We start from the raw sequence: 24,075 nt of genomic DNA on the forward strand, positions 1-24,075 counted from the left end.
TTGTTCGTGTTATGCATATTCAAGTAAGGCTTGTCCTTTCCCACTTCTATACCCCACCTAACCTAATTGGAAAACGCTCTGATACCCGCCAGGGTCATGTTCACGCTATATAAAACTTTATAAATAAATAAAGAAATCAAGACCAGAGGCAATGAAACAACCCAGCTCCGCAAGATGCGCCTATGAATTTAGCTAAATCATTGAATTATGGATTTTACCGCGAGGCCCTGTACACATCACATGTGGATCTAATGGGATCCACTGGTGGATCCCATTAGATCCTGGGATAACAGATGCCGGACACAAGACTATTCAGGAAGGCCAATCTGAGAATCGCCACAGATCCATGGATCACAAATTTGAGGCCTAAGACTATGAACCTGTCTCAGGGATACTGGTTTATCTTTATGACCCGGGTCCCCAGACTGGGATTGGTTCTGCCGTTGGCAGCACCATCTTTATGAAAAGGCCCTCGGCTTCTCCACAACTGTGAGCTTTGCATCCGAGGACTCATCTGTGTTCTCCAAGCCGCTTATCCGAGTCAATTTAGAAAAGTGGAGAGAAAAACTATGTGTTGCTCTGATAACCCTATAACTGATGCCACAAAAGAATATAGTGGTGTTAAACTGTCTGATACGATCGAAGAATAAAATCAAGCAAGGATGTGCCACAGAAGGTTGGATCCATGCCAGATTTTCAACATAGCCACTGTCAATGTAAACAGACAGCAGCAGGAAAGCTTTGCACAAAACCTTCTCTAATGTGGTATGGTTGACTAGGCCAGCAGGAAGGGCTGCTCTAATTTGAATGATTTCCCTTTTGAATATTGGGGTGCTGTTCTCCATGTGTCCAGTCCATCTTTTCAGGGCACCCTAAATCAAATTTTGGCGGCGGATAAGAGCACTTCATCGATTGAGCCAGGGTGTAACCACATTAGTGCCAAGCAAATATAGTTCGGAGAATGTCCTTATTGAACATTTGCAAATGAAAAGTCTAATTGCTTTATTGATCGTAGACCGGAAATCTGTAAATCGTGGACAAGAACAAATGCTGGGATCTGTATTGGTCTCGGTACATCTAAGCTATTGTTTTCGTCTGCAGGGAGTCTCGTTAATATGTGCAAGTGCTCCATGTGAGCTCTGGACCCCATGCAAGTCGCGCTGTCGTGTCGATATCAGGAGGCAGCTATTGAACCGGCCATTCGTTACCTCGCACCTTCTAATCTCAGCCATGCATGCTAATGCGCACCTCCATCCTCAGCCCTGCCTCCAATAGGGGGGTTTCGTCAATTTCATTGGTTTTCATTAGGATTGAATGCAAATGGCACCAGCATTGATTCGGAAATCCTTCTTGTAAACTCACATGCCAATGCGGCATTGTCTCCTGGCCCAGAAATAGCCGCTCATAAATAAACGAGCAGCTTTGCAAACAGAAACGTGACTGTTCCTTGACAGAGTTGATTTTCGTCTGTGAAAGACTTGCGCGAATAGCGTTGGGCAAACAATTGGCAGTGCAGGCCAGGAGAGGATTATCCCTTAAGGTTCTTTGAGAATGCTGGAGTACGTCATGGGTATAATACTGGACTGTGAAACGTTGTGCAAGATTGAAGTCGCAAGACACAATGCTTACTTTGTAAAAATAAAAGATAAAATAAGTGCAAGGGTCCAAAGTATTACCCACTGGTCCGCTGTAGCTGGCACAACCCACTTTTTAGCTGCAGGTTCAAGTTCAAATGTTATCATTCTTTTAACTATGTTATATAGTTTAATGCTGCACTAATGGACGCTGCTTAAAAATGCACACACATAGCGCCACCAGGTGGTGGCTTCTCATAAACAGGTAAGGTTGTTTACAAATAGGTGCTGGTGCCGAGCGCCAGAAAACACCGGCACAGATTAAGCACTGCCTATGCACCCTGTAGGTCCATCAAGATTAAGTATTTTGGATGGTCAAATGGTTACAGAAAGGCAGCATGTTTATCTGGTGAAATAGGAATGTAACAATACAAAATCTCTTCTGCTAATATCTACTGAATATGACAAGGTATTGAGATTGTGTCAGTATTATCCAGTAATTAAATAGCATTGCCCTCTACTAGACGGTGTTGACAATAGTTAAATCCTTCTGCTTAGAGTGTTAACTATGTTAACTTGTGTAATTGGCCGAGCCACAATTATGGGCCCGAGCCCAAAGGAAAGGACATATGATGAGTCTTACCAGGGGTCAACGCTGAGCAGAAGATGGTCTATTAGGCTACTGATGTTCTTCCTCCCCAAAAACACTCAGACAGGCAAACAAGCTCACCGTCCACGCCCCCTTCATGTCCTTGCTGTGTCTTTCCCCTTCATGTCCTTGCTGTGTCTTTCCCCTTCGTGTCCTTGCTGTGTCTTTCCCCTTCATGTCCTTGCTGTGTCTTTTATGGAGCGTACAATGCAAGCAAACAAGAGCATCTAAGGCTACCCTTCGCAGTCCTCTGTTGGGATGAGACATTCCTGACTTTTCAGCCTGCCTGAGCCCCAAGGCTACTTTTTGCTTCCAGATATGTTCTAAAATTCCAGGTTGCAACAAGGACTCCTTTCACCAATGCCCATACCTCTGACGCTTGGTCGCCTCTGTGCTGGCTGCTGGTATATGTGCTTGTTTTCCTTGCGGCTCACCTGAGAATCCGGTCAGGTCCATGGCCTTCAGGTTGGTGGCTTTGATGATGGTCGCCGTCAGCCGGCCAGCGGTGGGGAGGTAACAGAGGGAGAAGTTGATCTCCCCGAGGTCGGCTTTTTCCTGGAAGGTGAAAGAACACACACAGACTGAGAGGGTGTAATTGTGTGTGTGGGTGTCAGTGAGGGGGGCTGAGGTAGCCTCTATGCATCATTCACTCATACAAGTCCAAAAAGAGCTCGAGCCTACTACGCCCGCCATTGCTATTCACTTACCAGCACCAGTAATACTATCCTGTTTAAGTTATGCCCCTAATGGTTTATTATTTCTTAGCTCTGTAATACAAAACTTATTATTATGTGCAATGCTTCTAGCGGAAAGGTTCTCGCTACTGTTCTTCAAATAAATAGATAAATAAACAACCATTGGCAAAGCAAACAGATCGTGCCTATTTGGCATCTATTGGCTGTGCCAGTGCCTTTGCCGATGCTCTACAGCATGGCAAGAGGTAAATAAAAAGGCACAATGACTCAACAGTAGTGGCAGTGTCATTTTGTAGGCGTGTACATACATCATTACGCATCCGCACTTGCAAAATGATGCAGGGATCATTTTTTAAATTTACCAATACAAGATGGACTGGTAAATAAATAATAAAAAAAGACGTTGGGTGAACACACTTTTTTTAAAGTGGAGGGGTGGGCAGCAATTTATTGTCCCACCCCCCCCACCCCCAAAAAAAGTGATGGGCATGGGGACAATGGAACAGTAGGTGGGAAAAAAGCGACAGGGTGTGGGTGGGGGAGGAGAAAAGCAGCATACGTGGGAGAGCAACACATTGGTGGGGAAGTAGCACACAAGCAAGAAAGCAACACGGAGTGCAGAAGAGGTAGGAAGTTTGGTGGAGGAAGAAAAGCACAAGAGAGAGCTTGTAGCAACATGAGGGAGACAGCGACTGGGAGTGTGGGGGCAGGTATTTGTCGGGGAGAAGCACACGAGGGAGAGAGCTAACATGCACTCTTGTGGAGTGCTTAAGCAAAAAGAAAAAAAAGGAGTTCCCTGAAAGGGAGTACTGAAAGGACAGAAGGCAGCCAGTCATAGAGGTGGTAAAGAGGCTATGCTCGAGGGGAGGGACAAACACAAGATTGACGAGCAGGGACAAGGAAAGACTCGAATAAGAAGCAAGCAGATGAGCGTGACAATAAAGCTAAATAAAAGTAAGCAATGTGTGTTGTCTGTTACCTCCTGTAAGTTCTTGGTAATAAGCCCACAACTGGTCTTTTGCACCCACACAGCTTGGCTGTCTGGTAGGCTCGACCTTATAAAAATGAAAGGAGTGAAGATATTTACAGCTTCAGGCATTATACAATTTTGTCAGCTAAAGCTCTTGTCCTACACTGAAAAATACAATTTTCTGATTTTTGTTTTCAGAATGCTGCTGCCTGACCTCACCAGAAGCTTGGGCTCTGACTTTGTCAAATATGCTTCAAGCATCGCTGTGACATACTGGTGCAGACCTGATGGTAGCCCTGATAGGTACTTTATCATTTTCAGGCACCAAGATTTCAAGCTCTTCCTATATAAGCAGAGATAGGGAAGAGGAATGGCTCAGACTGAACTGATGTGGATTACCTTTCTAGGCTGCCACGAGCCAGGCCTTAAATAGAAGCATCTTAGGACTCTGACTGTAAGATTATGCACACCAGGATCTGTGAACACAGGCAGAAGCAGGCTCACTAGGAATATGGAGGAAACGTAATCACTATCCCACCTCAGGAAACTCCACAGGCTTTCCTTACAGAAGAGATGTCATACAAGCTGCTGACCCACGCACACAAGACTCTACACAACCAAGGACCTGCCTACATTAACCACCACCTGAAATTCCACCAACTATCGAGAAGACTACGCTCCGCCTCCCTTTCACTAGCCCATACTCCCCGCATCTACCAAAGCAGAAGTGGAGGCGCTCCTTCTCCCACATCACTGCAAAGACCTGGAACAGCCTCCTAACATGCCTCTGGACCATCACCTCTTTTCTGAAATTCTGATTGGCCCTCAAGACCTGGCTGTTCAAATAAGCCTCTGGGGCCTCCAAGCTCCTGGATACCCATAGGGCGATTAGCCGCGCTTTATAAATCCTGATTGATTGACTACACAGATGAGGCGTCTGTTGAGAGCGAGATGGTTTGGCAGAATAATACAAATGTAAATAGTTCTTTGCACAAGCATCCTGTGTTTTCTCTGTAACAGTGAACTAAAAACTCCCCAGCCACAATCCTGCCACATGGAATAAAGACGAGTCTCAGAGTGCCAGCGTGGGCCAAGCGCCTCTTTGCCACCCACTGCAGAATGTATTTTCGCTCTCTAGTGTCTGACACCGGAGTGGCATTTTAATGAATATGGCATTTGTTGGTACATATACAAAGGAAATTTTCCATTTTCCCCATTAAGTATAGGTAGCTTTTTCCTGAAAAAAAAAACACTAAGTGACACCATAATACTTTTCCACAATGGTAAATTCTTCAGAAAACTTACTGAGGCTTGTTAAATAAATGATTCATTCTACATCACACAAAACGTGCTTCTCAAAAACGTTGGTACAATTTTATATTTGCGTTTTTTAGCATTATATTAAGCTGCGTAGAGCTGTTGTGTTCTTGTAGTTGACTCTTGTATTATAAGCGTCAGTTAAAGTAAATGCAAGTACCTTGGTCCTCAAATCACACGAAAACTGCCAAGAACGAACACAGTAAGACATATGTTTGTATACAAGAAGTAGTGTTAGTGTAAGCCCTGTAGTTCTGTGCTCTGGGCACACAGCATAGTCAAAGAAAGCATTGGAGCACTGGAAAAATGTTGCAGTACTTTAGTGACCTTTTACATTTTTTGTTTACCTCGCTTTACCAACATGTCCACTCATACAAATGAGTTCTACAGCCGAAACATGTGCAGCATAAGGTACGGTTGCCGCCTGGTTGGTTTTATACCAGCATGGGAAGATTTTGTTTGCCCTAAGTAGGCAGGTTATACCCAGACGTTTCTCCCTTGCTCACTTTGCCACTGGATTCAAGATAGCCTGGCTGATGAGGGGTGTTAGCCTGAAACCGGTCCCAGGATGCTTGTTTGCGGTCCAGGGAAGACCTATCTTGGCAGCTCAGGCAAGACTGTTCCCACGAGGCACAGGGTCAAGAATGATTTGCATATAGAAGGGTCTGAACTGAGGTGGCGAAGTGAGCTAAAGAATGATGATGGATTCAACTCTGATCTGTGACTGGGGGTGAGTGTCTGAAAAGTTTCAGCGCGCCGTCCATCATCTCGGCATGTTTGCAGTATTTCGGACCTGCTAACTCACACGTCCCACCGTGTGTCACACAATATCGGCTCTCCACACACGGTCATCCGGTGAGCAGCCTATATCACACTGGAGGGAAAACAGCTGGAAACGACTGCACAACAGTGGCTTTTCAGCTGTTTTTGGAGGCTCTGAGGAGCTGATGTCAACTAATGATGGGGAAAACACCCCAGGACATCGGTGGCAGCAGCCTTGGCAAGATTTGATTCTTTGTTTGTTTTTTGTTGTTGGGGCAATTGAGGGGGGAAGGGGGCAGAAGTGGCTCTTAGGGTAGCATTTCTCGGCCCAAGGTCCTTCCCCATTCACGGCCACGCCCCCTCCTCACATGGTGAAATGTTTTATTAAGTTGGCAGGTCTGTCTTGCCAGCACAAATATTAAGAAAATCACCTAAAGTCAGTATTTTTTCCCTGTTCAGTGCATAGTTTAAACTGTAAATATCAGAAGAAAGCAGTTTGAAACGTGTTCCAGAGCTGCCCTAAAGATCCCTCATCAATAATGGAAGTTACAATGACCAAAAGGTCACGTTAATATGAATACAGGCCCTTTTCTGTCTGTAAGGTTCTATTCACAATCAAGTTCAGGCCTTTGCAGAATCTAAAATGTGAACAAATGGCCGGTATTTCTCTCTGGAAATGTGGTAACTCTGCAAGGGAGGCATGCATTGTGCGCAGGCCTCTCTCTGTGTGGTGGTGTGACTGCACCCTAGCGAAGGGACTGTTATTAGCAGCTATACACATGATGTATAAGAAATATGTATGTGTGCCAACCTTCAGTTGGCCACGGCACAACAGGCAGGTAAAGCAAGCAGGGTTGCATAGGTGGTTGCCACCTGGCTGGATTTCTACCGGCACCACCGGTATTTTATTGTCCCAGCAGTACAAAAATACCGTTATCTAAAGGCAGTATTATTAGTCCTTATCTGTACATCCTTCAAATAGAAATCATTTTTAAGTATGTCCTATTAGTCAGGGATCATTAACACACTTAAAAATGCCTAGTTTGCTGCTCAGACAGGGCCTCGAAGCCTGTGTGTTCTATACCTGGCTGTGCAACATAGCTCGGGCTGGAGAAATGCTAAGCGCGCATGTCAGTTTGGTTGTCCTAAGATGGCCCGCCAAACTGACAGGCGCACTTACAGTGCCCACCACTCCTCCTCCCTGCTATAGGTCTGTCAAAGGGGTGGCCCCGCCCTACCGTAGGACTTATCTCGCTGGCAGCCTGCAGGTCAGAGGAAAAATAAAATGATAATTAAATGAATTTATTATCATTTTGTTTTTCAGGTGTTTGAATCTGCAGGCACTGAGCAGTTGGTCAACATAACAGAGCAGCCACCCCTGAGTGCCCTTCAAACAAAAGGCGTGTGACTGACAAAAACGGGCCCAGCAGGACAAACTAAATTGCAAAGATTTATTTTCTAAAGTTTGTTTTCTTTTATTTTGCCATGCCTTCTTATCCCACTTTACACCCATGTTTTCTTTTGTTTTTGCTTGTGGGCGCTGTTCTCAAAATATAAGGATTATCTCATTGCAAAGCAACATTAATTCTTTCTTCTGATGCTTTAACACATAATTGTGCAGTACACCCCAATCCACAACACTCCAATCCACCCCAGACGAATCCAATCCACCTCACACCAATCTTCCCCACTCACTCCAATGCACCCCGGACTAATCCAGTCCACCCCACTCCAATCCAAACTACTCACCCCAATCCAACCCACTCTAATCCACCACACTCGGATACAAAACATTCTGCCCTACTCCAATCCAAAACAATCTACCCCACTTCAAAACAATCTGCCCCACTCCAATCTGCCTGACTTCAACCTAAAACAATCTTCCCCACTCCAATCCAAAACAATATGCCCCACTTGAATCCAAAACAGGCTGCCCCATTTCAATCCAAAACAATCTTCCCCCTCCAATCTGCTCCACTTCAGTCCTAAACAATCTTCCCCCGCCAATCTGCCCCACTCCAATCTGAAGCAATCTGCCCCACTATAATTTCCACGACACAAATTTGCCGCCTCTCCAATCTAAAACAATCTGCCCACTCAAATCTGCCCCACTTCAATCCAAACCAATTTACCCCATTCCAGTCTGCCCCGTTCCAGTCTGCCCCACTCCAATCCGTCCCACTCCAATCCAAGACAGTCTGCCCAACTTTAATCTGCCCCACTCCAATCTGTCCCACTTCCAATCCAAAACAATCTGCCCAATCCAATCAAAATCAATTTTTGCCAACTCCAATCTGCTCCCTCCAATCCATACCACTCCAATCCATCCCACTTCAATCTGTCCAACTCAAACCCAAAACAATCGGCCCCACTCCAATCTGCTCCACTCCTATCGGCCCCACTCCAATCTATCCCACTCAAATTCAAAACAATCTGCCCCACTCCAATCTGCTTCACTGTTATCGGCCACACTCCAGTATACCCTACTTAAATCCAAAACAATCTGCCTGTTGGAAAGGGGATTATTAGTAGGTTCAAATGTATATCTGCCACTGGCAATAAGGCCACTAACACAGTATAGGGCTCAGAATAGGTCTTAAAAAAGTATTCCTATGCTCAACCCTGGGTAGCTTGGCTGCGAGCAGGCAGGCTTAACTTCAAAGACAGGTAAGTAAAGCATTTAATAACACCAATTAAGTAAATAATTAGGACACAATGCATAATAAAAATCCAACATCAATATATAAAAATAGGACATATTTTTATCTTTAAAATGACACAAAAATGATAAAAATCCAATGTAAGGAACCGGAGATATGAATTTTCAAAGATTTAGCAATTTCTAGCCCATAGAAACCTGTAGCGCCTTATCGGGACATCTGGTCGCGATAGACCAGGTCAAAGTCAAAGTTTCAGGCAGACTGCGATGGAGCAGAGCCCAGCTCGGCTGCCCCTTGCGGTAGGTCTCAGTCACAGTGTTTACCTTCGGACTTAGAAACTTTTCTGGAGCTTTTCTTCGCGGGGTCCCTCTAAGCTCTTCACCAGGCTGGATTCGGTAAGGGTTCGCCGGCCTCGGATTTCAACTACTCCTGGTCAAACTCTGGAAGTAGGACCTACTGAGCTTTTCAGCTGGACAAACCTAGACGGCTGGCCGGCTTGCGGTTGAGGGCAGGCGGCTTGGCTGGCCAGGTTGAGTCGGTCCTCTTCAGGAGATTTTTTCCAAAGTTCTCCAAACTACTGGAACTTCTTCCTGAAGTTCCCCAAAGGATCCCAAAGTGTTTCTAACTCACTCCAAGGGTCTGGAATCTCCAAGATGGTCCTTGAAAGCTGAGGACTTCAGTTCCCACAATCCACTTGGACAGAACCCTTACAAATCCACTGGTAGTTCTCCAGGTTGAAGATCCTTGGTGGTAATGTTCCAGGTGAGCTCTGTTAACCTGTAGCTTGCAGGGAGTCCTCTCTTTAGTCCTTTTACAGCAAGGTAATCCACAAGCTGTAGTTTCAGATGGTGCTGAAGGTGCAATCTTCAGAGTGCAGTCCTTAGGAAATGCACATCCAACTTCTATGCATGGCCCGTCTTGTTTCATTTGGTTTCAAGCAGCATATCTGAGATGCTCTGCCCCTCTCAGATACTTATTCCAAGTTCTCTGGGTCAAGCAGGAGGTCACTCCTGTCAAATGGTCTGCAGGGTACCGCCCAAAGGTCTGGCCACTTCCTGCAGAGTGTGGCACTATTTTGTCCCAGAGTGCACCAATTCTTCTAAATTCAAAATGGCTGATTTTCCAGTACAGAGAGAAGATCTGGTTAAACACAGCCCTAGGATGGCTAATCTCCATAGTCTCTTCCCCTTGCATCTGCTCACTCCCCTTGCATCTGGCTGGGTTCAAAAGAGTAGAGTTGTAAATGACACTGATGTCTTCCCCTTCCTTTGAATTCCATTCTTTACGACTCCTCCCCCTGCTCTGGCATTCCTGTGTAACAGAACACTGCCCTCCCCGCAGAGCTGGTCAACCCCGGGGGATCTTGATAATATGCTAGGGACTTGGAGGTAGTTTCAATCCCCCTGCCCTATTATGTACTAGGGCCTTATAGGGTAGTCATGCCAATCACAGGGGTACCCCAACCCATAGTGTACCCTAGTGTATGTAGGTGTTTTCTGAGTATTTTTCAGCCTAGCACTGGCCCTGGTTCTGGTTAGGCAGAGCCCGGGGTCAGTCAGAGTCAGTTACCACCAGTACCAGTCAGCAAAACGATGGAAGGCGCCCAGGGCACAGGATGACTTTGCAACACTGCCCCACTCCTATCTGCTCCACTGCTATCGGCCCCACTCCAATCTATCCCACTCAAATCCAAAACAATCTGCCCCACTCCATCCTGCCCCAGTCCAGTGGGGCATACTTCCTAGCAGTAGCTGCTAGGTGCATGCAGTTCATGCTCGCTGTTGTTGCATCGTCGGTGTCAGCGAGACTGTGCAAGGGGCGTCTTCCACGGGATATCATGATCCACACTGTGTAACTTGGCCTGGAAATCTATAGAGCAAAAGCAGCGAGGGCTCTTTTGCTGCGCTGTATTCCTCAGGGGCAAGTACCCGTTGAAAAAGCCATCTTGAATCAAGGGGCGAGATGAAATCCTTCCAATCATCCATCTGATCAAATTAAGCGAAGTTTAGTGATCAGCTTCCCAGGAGCACCCACGAGGGAAATTACCCTGCATTATGCGGGCAGATTATTCCACTCGTATTTTTTAAAATAAAATATGGAGGATCAAGTTGTGCTTCTATGAAATTGGAGCCAGTCTGCAGCTGTGTGCATGATGGAATGTGTATGAGCAGTTTTAGTAACGCCCTTCGATGGCCCGTGGGGGCCTGGTGCTGCAGGAGATCCCCCCCCCTTCTTATCGTGTGTTCCACAGGTGACAAGGCGACAGTAAAAGCAAACCCCTCGAGGGTGAGGTGTGTACGGAGGCTCGCGGGCCTTGCTAGGAAGCAGACGCTTGCTCAGGGATCCTCAGCCTGTCTTGGGAAATATTGCGATAAAAGATGCTGCGCGTCGGCAACAAAAAGCGATAAGTACCTGGAATTCGTATAACTCTTCTGTGCTTCTGATACTACGAGCCATCAATAAAATCCGATGTCTTAAGTTTTTAAAACACTTTTATACATCCTTATTAGTATACAAGCGTACTTGGAATTCTCCTCTGAGTTATGGTGTTGGCGAAGATGTACCCCTGAACACATTATCTATCTGTTGCCCAGGTAATCGGAGTCAGGCTGGTATTTCATGCCATGCCATCACCAACACGCTGAAGGGGTTTATCATAAACCTCACTTTGGATGTTGCCCCTCAGGCGTTCTTCAAAACCACCAAAATCTAGAGGGGCAGTAAAAAAAGAAAAAAAGAAAAAAATCCAGAGACCAACACAGGCATTTACATTTCTTCATATTATAATTAGGTTGATTTAATATTTGATTTCGCAATTCCAGATGCAGATGGAGAGAAGAGTTGAGGCCTGGTTGGTCTCAGCAGGGAGCACTCCATGAGTTGTGTGGTTCACTCAGTGCCAGCGCCCCCCTCCATCATCTCTGCTCAGATTTATAGGGGCCACTAATGACAGTAAGTGGAGCCCTCTGGAAGAGTGAATTAAGGACCATGCATTAGTATTTAGAGAGGCTCTGGGACACTGCACGCGCTCTCTCCCTTGGGAAGCGCCCTCTTCAATATTGCATCACCTCAGAGAACATCCTGAACCCCAGGAAGCACCAGCATCTGCTGGGTCAGTCCTCTCTATCTCCTCACTGGAGGAGTCCAGCTTGTGTCCTAATGCCCTGCCCTGAATTTATGTGTGTGATTTGTGGGCATATTTTTATTGGGTACTTATTGTTGACATGCACATCATCAGTAAAAAGCTTCTTGGCGCCGAGTGCTACTGCTTAAGCTCTGCACCATAAGGAACAAGCATTGGCAAAGTCAATAGGTTTCGTCTATGTGGCATCCATTGGCTTTGTCAATGCTTTTTGTTACATGTTGTTCAACATAGCTTAGAGTTATAAAAAAAAGATCTATAAGCAAGAAATATTCCGGCCTTGTGTAATGTAATTGGTGCTCTTGTAAAACAGGTCCAATATTTTCGGGTCATGGTATATATGTTGGGACTGTTCCCTTTCAATCCCTATGCCTGGACTGGGCACTCTGTTCTTTTTTGGATGAGATCCCTTCTGGGGTATATATTATTTGAGACTAAACCCTGTGAGGAAGCTTACCACACAACCACATTTATCAATGCAGAGTGAAGAACCCAGTCAAGCAAGGGTGTCCAACGTAGGTGCAGGGAGCCGGGCTCATGCCAGATTTTCAGGATAAACACCTATTAACTAGATACATTCCCGTTATATTACTTGGATGTCCATTTATTTTGTGTGGGCACCTTGAAATCCTGGCATGGACCTCCCCCACACGGGCCTACGTTGGACACCCCCTCTGAGAGGCGTGTGGCTATGCTTTGCATACTGCAGCATCCCGGGCCCTAAAGCACTGTAAACAAATGAAAGTAAGCCCTTCCTGCAAGACCTGGAGAAGAGTTATTTAAGCAGGGATGAATTAAATGAGTAAAAACAGCGCCTTTGCTGAATTCTATTTAAACATTGTAATCCTGTAATGAAAGGCCAACAGATTTTCTCAGGAATCTGTCATTTCTTTTGCAGTTTTATATAGCGCGAACTCTTCCCGAAGGCATTGCAGCGCATTTCATGAGCACCAGTCACATTTCACAAGGTCACAATTCATTGTTTATAGGGAAGGAGAGATTAGGCGTTTTGCTCAGAATCGAAGGCTGTTGAGCAGAGACTCTGAGCGGTTTCCCCAGTCAGCAGCTCTGGCTGTTACGCCATCATTTCCTTGCAGAATTGTCTAGCTGAGAAGTGCAGATGTGGGTGTTGGCTGTAAACCTGTGGCTGTTGCTGTGAAGCCACTGCGTCTCTTTTTTAGAGCGGTTCGTGCACGGGTTGCATAGGTGCCTGCTGATAGAAGAGTCTGCCGCCTCTGCCTATAACACAAGGCTGTGTGCGGGCTGCTAATAGTGGTACAAAAAGGGCAGAAGCGCACCCAGACAGCAAAGGTGGATGCATGGTGAGTGAGCGCCATACGCAACGAGCGCTCCTCAGTGACGCGCCGATGCAACATCCGTTGAATGCTTCTAAGCGCTACGTCAGCGGGGACTCTTGGCGCCCTGGGCTGGGAGCTCGGGTTTCCCCCTAGGGAGAAACAAGCATTTGCAATACAATAGATCTCGCATTTGCGAGAGTTTAAGCAATTGGCATTGGAAATGACAATGTCTTTTATTTATCTGCGTTAAAAATCCAACACATAAATAAAAGGCATTGTCATTTACAACGCCTATAGCTCAAACTCTCGCAAATGCGAGACCTATTGCATTGCAAATGGAGTTTTAATAAATATTTGTGTTTCCTGGATGTCCTTGCCTCTTGCTGCCTCACTCCAAGCACAGAGTCAGGGTGATGGGAGACATTAGCTTGCAAAGGGTTGGGAATAAAGGTATACACACAAAACAAGAACTGGGGGTCTAATGACAAACAGCACAAAAGTGATGAGCGAAACTAAACCCAAGTGCAACAAACCAAAACTAGCCAAGAGAAGAGCATGGATTACCATCAATCTTACTCGAAGGACAGAGCAAATAGTGAGAGAAAAGTAGCTCTCATGATCATTAATATCATCTGGTGATCCAACTATTGGCAGAGGTGTGTCCCTTGATCATGGGGACTGCCTCGCTAGTTTGAAGCTCTGTTGCTCAATCAGGCTGGTGAGTATTAACCAGCGAAACACCAGGGGTAGAGAGTTATAATGAACAAGGATAGTAATCCTATAGTGTGCAGTGCAAAGAAAAAGAAACGGTGAAGGCTAAAAAAGGTTGTGTAGAGAGGATAAACCTTAATATTCCAAGTACTCTGCACACCTTGATTAAAAGGGTGTAACAAAGTTATAGCAGTACTTGCAAGTGACTGCTATGTAGAGGTCAACATGTTTCAGCCATCCGGGTTTTACTACCCACGGCTTTCGTCAGGACCTATGTTGCACTAAAACATGCTACTGCAATAGATACACTTCTAAGCGTGAAAGTGACCACACATATCTACCATGTATGGGGTTAAATAAGATTGAAAAGAATACAACCTGAAGCAATCTAAATCCTCTAGATCGCAGGGTGTAGTCATCACCTAGAAAATAAACCAATTGTTGCACAAAGTCCATGCACACACATCAAAAAGTGCTGTCATTAAGGCAAGAATCTGTCTTTGCATTAATACAAAGCATGTATAAATTGCTTACCCCACGTACTCTGGGATTGTACCTCACCTACCCTGGAACCTTGCTCGGGTGTAGGAGGCCCCGCTCTATATCGTGGGTGACAAAGGAAAAAACGAAAACAACATTTTTACTATGTTTTAGCTTATTTAGTTTCTGTTTGTTGTTTTTTCTGTTTATTAAGTGTTTTTTATTATTTCCTATTGTTTTTTAAAATATTTTTTAATTCACGAGGAATCTACTAGTATACCCCGGTGTAATTCTAGCTTGACGCTCAGAGTGAAAGCGCTCCACTCTCGCTCGAATCCGATCCCCCTAAAAAACAATGCAGGCTGCCAGACTCTCATCAATCATTTAAACAAGGTCTCTATGTCGAGGCTATGGTCCCGGCAAGCTCAAGTATCAACCGACTAACTCTGGCTGTGATTTAACAATGAGAACACAGAGCAAGTTAGTGTGTGTTCTATGCTGGGCCAAAAACGCATCAGGGTGACCCAAAAAAACTTAAATACATTCTTAAATTCAATCTAACAAGGACAGTAGCGCTTACCTATCCGTAGTTTCCCCAGGGCTAATCGAGCTGGATGGGAGGCAGCGACGGGACCGGAACGGGCGCTTAAATCATGCCGTCTACCTCAGCTGAAAGCAGTCAGCAGTATAAGCCACGCCCATTGAGGTCGCCAGCCGCTACGTGCACGCGGCGTCTGCTTTGAACTACAGGATGATGTCATCCTGCCTGGGAAGTGTAGTTTCGTCGGTGTCACAGTGTGTAAAAAGATGTAAATACCACAAAGTCTCCAACAAACCGGTATTTTCTGGTCAAGTATAAAGTAATATCTACAGTTCTCCATGTCATAGAGCAAAGTTAATCCATTGGGGTAGTCTGACGGCCGCATATATGGCCACGCACTCGCCGACTATCTGCCCCAATTAGAGAAACTACAGAATGATGTCATAAAGAGTAGAGTTGTAGTTTCAGTAGGAATCTTGGTTAGATGGATAAAGTCACGTGCCACATTTACATTGGGCTAATAATGGCTAGTGCTTTTCGTTATTACTTAGCCTAGTCCAACTTCGCATATATGTAGTGTGTCCTTTTACCCTGAAAGTCTAAATCCTCAATATTAATATGGAAGGGGCAGGATAAATATCCCTATTGAGGTGTGCCTGCATACGGACTACTACGTGTGTGCTAGATATTGTGGTAGACCGTCAAGTGGTCGCGCACGTTCCCAAGAAGTAGTTTTACTAGGAGTAAGAGGCTTTTCAGTGTAATTTACAGACACATCTAGTTGTCAATCATAGAGCGGTCTGTTTATAGTGGCCGGAACTTATCAGTGTGTCGTGTGTAAACGCTAAAGTTCAGAAGCAATCAACTAGGATAGAGTATTATATCCTCAGACAGCAACTGGTTCAGTCATGGAGGGAACCCTTTCTGGTTATGTTCCTAAATCGCACCTAAGTCAAATTGCAAACTAAGTGTCTACAAATTGGTCCAGGGTATATCGTCATATAGACCAAGAGTGTCACTCTGGAGCTTATGTACCCATTTTTGTTCTTTGATGAACAGGTATCTGGAAATGTCACTCGTGTGCGGAGGTATAATCGTTTTTTCTAGTACTGTCCAATGAAAATCTACTGCGGCGTGATTAGCCTCTACGAAGTGTCTAGTGAGTCTAGTTGTAAGTTTTTTGCACCTGAACGTGCTTTTGTGTTCAAGCATACGTGCCCTCACTTTCCGGGTTGTCATTCCCACGTATCGGGTGTGACACGGGCACGTGAGTAGATAGATTAGATTGCTACTATTGCAATTAGTAAACTGGGTTTGGATCCAAGGGCTATTGGATCCTATGTCAATTGTTGTAGTGTGAGTGGTTTGTGGGCAAACGGAACATCCCCCGCATGGATGGTGTCCGGTAACTGGCGGTAAATCCCATAATGTACCCTGGCCTGGTGAAGCCCACCTGGGGGCGTGTGTGAACCAATCTGTCTCTCAGGTTGCCTGATCTTTTAAAAGCGAACAGCGGCAGAGCAATTTTCTCATTGCAGCTGTTTAGGATCCGCCAGTGTTTCTTAATACTCTTCTTGATTTTGTTAGATAGAGTGCTGAATGTGTTGACAAACGTCAACCATTCAAGAGGTGGTTTAGGTGCAGGTAGGTCTAGCAGAGCTTCGCGGTTGTTATTCGAAGCTCTCTTATAAGACCGTTTAATCAGTTTGTGTGGGTAGAGTCTCTCTTTCAGTTGTTCTGTTAAGAGGCTAGAGTGTCTTGCAAACCCCTCTGTGGTGGAGCAGTTCCTCCGAACCCTTAAAAACTGGCCGTAGGGCAAGTTATCCCTGAGGGCTTTCGGATGCTGGCTGTCATATCGTAAGAGTGAATTGCGCGCCATGGGTTTCCGGTACAGTTCGCTCGCAAGACCCTGTGGTGTTACAAAGATGGATAAATCCAAAAAAGCCAGGCGCATCTTATCACTCTCTACTGTAAATTTTAAGTAGTCATTGCATGTATTTAGCCACTGATGAAATAAGCCATTTGACTGTTGGTCACCCCGCCACACCACCAAAACATCATCAATATACCGCTTCCATAAGCGAATAGATGTGAGGAAGGGGTTAGTGGGGGCCAACACGTGTTCCTGCTCAAAAGAATGGACATATAGGTTCGCTAAGCTGGGCGCGAAAACGCTGCCCATGCTGGTACCTGAGATCTGCAAATAGATGGTACTCTCAAACTTAAAGAAATTTTCTTTCATCGCTAGTCGTGCTAAAGACATGATGAAGTGTACAGGTGTAATGGACTGCAAATCCGTAGCTTCCAAGATAGAGCATACTGTGTCCACAGTCTCATTTTGGGGGATTGATGTATACAAAGATTCGACGTCAAAGGAGACTAAAAAATCTGTCTCGGCGTCGAATTCAATTTGTGGAAGCAGTCGCAGGACATCTTTGGTATCCTGTAGATACGTTGGCATCTTTTGGACAATAGGTCTTAAAAAATAGTCCACAAAAGTAGACAATGGTTCCAACAGGGAACCTTGACCTGAGATAATTGGTCTCCCTGGAGGTGGTCTTGTGGGCTTATGCACTTTAGGTAAGATGTAAAAATAGGGGATAACAGGAAACTTAGTTTGTAAAAACTGTGCTTCTCGTGTTGTTATCCAACCTTCCCTCAGTGCCTCTTTGGTGTATTGCCCAATGATATGTTGTAATCGTTCAGTGGGATCCTGGGTCAGAACTCTATAAGAATTCTGGTCACTCAACTGCCGGAGGCATTCTGCCCTGTAGTCGGTGGTATCCAGAATGACAATGGAACCACCCTTATCCGCAGGTTTGATAGTAATATCATTGTCTTTAGCCAAAGCGGTAAGAGCCAGTTGCTCACATCGTGGTAAGTTGTTAAACCTAGGTTGCTTCTGTTTGCACATGGCAGTGACCTCACTAGTCACGGCTTTCTCAAAGGTCAAAACCTGAGGTGGGACCAAATGCGTAGGACGATTTAAAGTAGATTTTGGTCTAAGACCCGTATTTTGCTCATACTCAGGAGTATCCATAAGTGGTTTGTCCCTGAATATATGGCGGAGCCTTAGTTTTCTAAAGAACTGTGCTAGTTCGCATTGAATCCGAAAAGGGTCACCTCCTGAGGTGGTGACAAAACCAAGACCGCTATTGAGAACGGACTGTTGCGCTTTGGTTAAAGTCCGTTTGCTCAAATTGACCACTAGGTCTAACTTGTGTTGTTCTCCGATGGAGCCAAGTTTTTTCTCGTGTTGCTCCGAGTCCCTGAGTGGGGGCCTGACGCTGGATCCCAGTGAACCTGGGCCTGCGCATTTCTTCTTCTACCCACACAAACTGATTAAAAGGTCTTATAAGAGAGCTTCGAATAACAACCGCGAAGCTCTGCTAGACCTACCTGTACCTAAACCACCTCTTGAACGGTTGACGTTTGTCAACACATTCAGCACTCTAACAAAATCAAGAAGAGTATTAAGAAACACTGGCGGATCCTAAACAGCTGCAATGAGAAAATTGCTCTGCCGCTGTTCGCTTTTAAAAGATCAGGCAACCTGAGAGACAGATTGGTTCACACACGCCCCCAGGTGGGCTTCACCAGGCCAGTGGGTACATTATGGGATTTACCGCCAGTTACCGGACACCATCCATGCGGGGGATGTTCCGTTTGCCCACAAACCACTCACACTACAACAATTGACATAGGATCCAATAGCCCTTGGATCCAAACCCAGTTTACTAATTGCAATAGTAGCAATCTAATCTATCTACTCACGTGCCCGTGTCACACCCGATACGTGGGAATGACAACCCGGAAAGTGAGGGCACGTATACTTGAACACAAAAGCACGTTCAGGTGCAAAAAACTTACAACTAGACTCACTAGACACTTCGTAGAGGCTAATCACGCCGCAGAAGATTTTCATTGGACAGTACTAGAAAAACCGATTATACCTCCGCACACGAGTGACATTTCCAGATACCTGTTCATCAAAGAACAAAAATGGGTACATAAGCTCCAGAGTGACACTCTTGGTCTAAATGACGATATACCCTGGACCAATTTGTAGACACTTAGTTTGCAATTTGACTTAGGTGCGATTTAGGAACATAACCAGAAAGGGTTCCCTCCATGACTGAACCAGTTGCTGTCTGGGGATATAATACTCTATCCTAGTTGATTGCTTCTGAACTTTAGCGTTTACACACGACACACTGATAAGTTCCGGCCACTATAAACAGACCGCTCTATGATTGACAACTAGATGTGTCTGTAAATTACACTGAAAAGCCTCTTACTCCTAGTAAAACTACTTCTTGGGAGCGTGCGCGACCACTTGACGGTCTACCACAATATCTAGCACACACGTAGTAGTCCGTATGCAGGCACACCTCAATAGGGATATTTATCCTGCCCCTTCCATATTAATATTGAGGATTTAGACTTTCAGGGTAAAAGGACACACTACATATATGCGAAGTTGGACTAGGCTAAGTAATAACGAAAAGCACTAGCCATTATTAGCCCAATGTAAATGTGGCACGTCACTTTATTCATCTAACCAAGATTCCTACTGAAACTACAACTCTACTCTTTATGACATCATTCTGTAGTTTCTCTAATTGGGGCAGATAGTCGGCGAGTGCGTGTGGCCATATATGCGGCCGTCAGACTACCCCAATGGATTAACTTTGCTCTATGACATGGAGCACTGTAGATATTACTTTATACCGGTTTGTTGGAGACTTTGTGGTATTTACATCTTTTTACACACTGTGACACCGACGAAACTACACTTCCCAGGCAGGATGACATCATCCTGTAGTTCAAAGCAGACGCCGCGTGCACGTAGCGGCGGGCGACCTCAATGGGCGTGGCTTATACTGCTGACTGCTTTCAGCTGAGGTAGACGGCATGATTTAAGCGCCCGTTCCGATCCCGTCGCTGCCTCCCATCCAGCTCGATTAGCCCTGGGGCAACGACGGATAGGTAAGCGCTACTGTCCTTGTTGGATTGAACTTAAGAATGTATTTCAGTTTTTTTGGGTCACCCTGATGCGTTTTTGGCCCAGCATAACTAACTTGCTCTGTATTCTCATTGTTAAATCACAGCCAGAGTTAGTCGGTTGATACGTGAGCTTGCGGGACCATAGCCTCGACATAGAGACCTTGTTTAAATGATTGACGAGAGTCTGGCAGCCTGCATTGTTTTTTAGGGGGATCGGATTCAAGCGAGAGTGGAGCGCTTTCACTCTGAGTGTCAAGCTAGGGTATACTAGTAGATTCCTCGTGAATTAAAAAATATTTTAAAAAACAATTAAAAAACAATAGGAAATAATAAAAAACACTTAATAAACAGAAAAAACAACAAACAGAAACTAAATAAGCTAAAACATAGTAAAAATGTTGTTTTCGTTTTTTCCTTTGTCACCCACGATATAGGGCGGGGCCTCCTACACCCGAGCAAGGTTCCAGGGTAGGTGAGGTACAATCCCAGAGTACGTGGGGTAAGCAATTTATACATGCTTTGTATTAATGCAAAGACAGATTCTTGCCTTAATGACAGCACTTTTTGATGTGTGTGCATGGACTTTGTGCAACAATTGGTTTATTTTCTAGGTGATGACTACACCCTGCGATCTAGAGGATTTACATTGCTTCAGGTTGTATTCTTTTCAATCTTATTGAACCCCATACATGGTAGATATGTGTGGTCACTTTCACGCTTAGAAGTGTATCTTTTGCAGTAACATGTTTTAGTGCAACATAGGTCCTGACGAAAGCCGTGGGTAGTAAAACCCGGATGGCTGAAACATGTTGACCTCTACATAGCAGTCACTTGCAAGTACTGCTATAACCTTGTTACACCCTTTTAATCAAGGTGTGCAGAGTACTTGGAATATTAAGGTTTATCCTCTCTACACAACCTTTTTTAGCCTTCACCGTTTCTTTTTCTTTGCACTGCACACTATAGGATTACTATCCTTGTTCATTATAACTCTCTACCCCTGGTGTTTCGCTGGTTAATACTCACCAGCCTGATTGAGCAACAGAGCTTCAAACTAGCGAGGCAGTCCCCATGATCAAGGGACACCCCTCTGCCAATAGTTGGATCACCAGATGATATTAATGATCATGAGAGCTACTTTTCTCTCACTATTTGCTCTGTCCTTCGAGTAAGATTGATGGTAATCCATGCTCTGCTCTTGGCTAGTTTTGGTTTGTTGCACTTGGGTTTAGTCTCGCTCATCACTTTTGTGCTGTTTGTCATTAGACCCCCAGTTCTTGTTTTGTGTGTATAGTTTAGTAATAGGGGATTGGAACTTGGGCAGGTCTAGAAATACTTCTTTCCCTTAGACACTATTTTCTCACTAGGATTATTGATGGGAATAAAGGTTCCCAGTGGGTGAAGAGCAAACACTGATCTGGGGCTCACTGCATTTGTAACCCACTACTGCAGGCCTGAATTTGGAACTGGTTTCAAAGACAGACGCATTATAAATAAAATGTATTTAAAGTTTATGGCTGCTTCCTCCTGTTTTTGATATTGCTCTGGAGGTCGAGGGTGCAGAATGCAGATAAACACAATTGCAGCTCTGCAGCTGTTGGAGACATTATAGTTGCCTTCGCTGGCTCTTTTGTAACATGCAGACTACTCACCCAAAACAGTTCAAAACAAAACACATTCAACATTGTCAAGATCCCTTAACCTGTTGTCAACTTTTACTGCTGAAGGCTAAAGAAACGTGTTTTTTTCCTTTTGTTTAACTTCTGGTTTTCAGATTACCTCACTGACAACATAGTTCTCAGTTGACATTTATTTTGAAGGCACGCAGATTATACTTAAACTACTTTCTTCGTGTCACAATTCAAAATGTTTTATGCAGTTCAGTGCATTTCACAGGTACCGTTAGTGGACCGGCATTGAGTATGAGGTGATCGTCACTGCGAACTGACAGACTTGGAGCTAAATATTCACTGACCAATTAAAAAAACCATTGTGGCTCAAAGCGATCGTCCAGTTTTGTAACGGGATTCAGATTGTGTGTGCACTGTATTTAAATTGGCATTCTGTAATTAGCCTGGGGCGCAGTGTGCTTAAGACTGCATTTGTGCATTGTGTGTTTTTGATATTGTTGAGTCAATGCGCCACATTTAAGGCACATACCATGTTTTTTATTAAAATTTAAAAAAATCGCTGAGTGCGATGCTTTTGCTGTTTAGTTTGGTATATCAGATGATACAGGGCATTGCTTATGTTATTTGATATTAGTGTTAATATTGAGCTTTGCCTTTTGTTCCGATCTTCCCTCCGCGCTGTCCTCCTACTGCCAACCCAGCCTGTCACTTTTATTTCAATCAGGAGATCCTTGTGGATTAATGACTACAAAAGCCTAGAACATGCCGGCCCTAGCAACACTTCCGACCCCGCCTCCAGCTGTAACACACAGGAAACACTAGGCGACATCAAAGGTGAAGTTTAGATTGCGCATATGCAAGGCAAAACAGCCCACCTCCCCCATTAAAGTCAGGCAGCTTGTTAATGACAGTAAATAACCAGATATATCAAGATATGTCCAAGTATATCAACGAGGGTCTAAGGGAAGAATGTTTAAAGACCACTAGGTACCTATGTTAAAAAAATGAATTAAAACGCTTACCCGTCAAAGTACGGGAAATCGCCTCACCTCACCTGGCATCCGCTCAGATAAATGAGGCCCGCTCTATATAAAGACAAGTGGGTATGAAATGATTTCACAGTTTGAAACCTTCTGTCTTTATGTTAAAACACATCACACACCTTTCTAAAAAAGCGTCATACCAGACTCTGGTGCCAATTCCGATCCGGTAAAAAAATTCCCCGTCCGACTCGTATCCGGATTTTTTTCCGTCCGAATCGTCAAAGTAGCGTACAAACTGCCAAGTACGATTCGAACGGAAAAAAGTCCATACGAATCGCATTGGGAAGATTTCCCCACACGTCCTCGGGTCGGGAAAAGTCACCGACACGTCCCCGGGCGAGAAACCCACCGTGCGGAAAAATAAAGTCCGACTGCGCAAGTACGATCCCTCCCGTCCTCCCCATTTCACAACCGTACGCAAAAAACACCGTCCGAACCGAACTCCCATAGCAACCATGGAGACATGTGCCCGCATACGCGCCGAACACCCCACCACCCCCCGCCCGCGTATGTACGCCCCGAACCCCCACCCGTGTATGTACGCACCAAACACCCACCCGTGTATGTACGCCCCCGAACCCCCCCCAGCCGTGTATGTACGCACCGAACCACCAGCCGTGTATGTACGCCCCCGAACCCCCCCCAGCCGTGTATGTACGCACCGAACCACCAGCCGTGTATGTACGCACCTAACACCCACCCCAGCCGTGTATGTACGCACCGAACCACCAGCCGTGTATGTACGCACCAAACACCCACCCGTGTATGTACGCACCAAACACCCACCCGTGTATGTACGCCCCCGAACCCCCCCCCAGCCGTGTATGTACGCACCGAACCACCAGCCGTGTATGTACGCCCCCGAACCCCCCCCAGCCGTGTATGTACGGACCGAACCACCAGCCGTGTATGTACGCACCAAACACCCACCCGTGTATGTACGCCCCCGAACCCCCCCCAGCCGTGTATGTACGCACCGAACCACCAGCCGTGTATGTACGCACCAAACACCCACCCGTGTATGTACGCCCCCGAACCCCCCCCCAGCCGTGTATGTACGCACCGAACCACCAGCCGTGTATGTACGCCCCCGAACCCCCCCCCAGCCGTGTATGTACGCACCGAACCACCAGCCGTGTATGTACGCACCAAACCCCCACCCCAGCCGTGTATGTACGCACCGAACCACCAGCCGTGTATGTACGCACCAAACACCCACCCGTGTATGTACGCCCCCGAATCCCCCCCCCAGCCGTGTATGTACGCACCGAACCACCAGCCGTGTATGTACGCACCAAACACCCACCCGTGTATGTACGCCCCCGAACCCCCCCCAGCCGTGTATGTACGCACCGAACCACCAGCCGTGTATGTACGCCCCCGAACCCCCCCCCAGCCGTGTATGTACGCACCGAACCACCAGCCGTGTATGTACGCACCAAACCCCCACCCCAGCCGTGTATGTACGCACCGAACCACCAGCCGTGTATGTACGCACCAAACACCCACCCGTGTATGTACGCCCCCGAATCCCCCCCCCAGCCGTGTATGTACGCACCGAACCACCAGCCGTGTATGTACGCCCCCGAACCCCC

At 45.7% G+C, this 24,075-nt stretch overlaps 1 protein-coding gene across 4 annotated transcripts in view; it reads right to left on the bottom strand.

The window, feature by feature from the left end:
- SYT3 (synaptotagmin 3) overlaps positions 1-24,075 on the bottom strand; it is a 630,220-nt gene that overhangs the window by 91,680 nt on the left and 514,465 nt on the right. For all 4 annotated transcript variants that reach the window (XM_085616126.1, XM_085616128.1, XM_085616129.1 and 1 more), the window contains one exon: positions 2,658-2,778. In XM_085616126.1, the coding sequence (XP_085472252.1) occupies positions 2,658-2,778 (121 nt within the window). The remainder of the gene's footprint in view (positions 1-2,657; positions 2,779-24,075) is intronic.

The sequence above is a fragment of the Triturus cristatus genome, chromosome 7, assembly GCF_964204655.1.
Source record: "Triturus cristatus chromosome 7, aTriCri1.1, whole genome shotgun sequence".
Taxonomy (NCBI): Eukaryota; Metazoa; Chordata; class Amphibia; order Caudata; family Salamandridae; genus Triturus; species Triturus cristatus.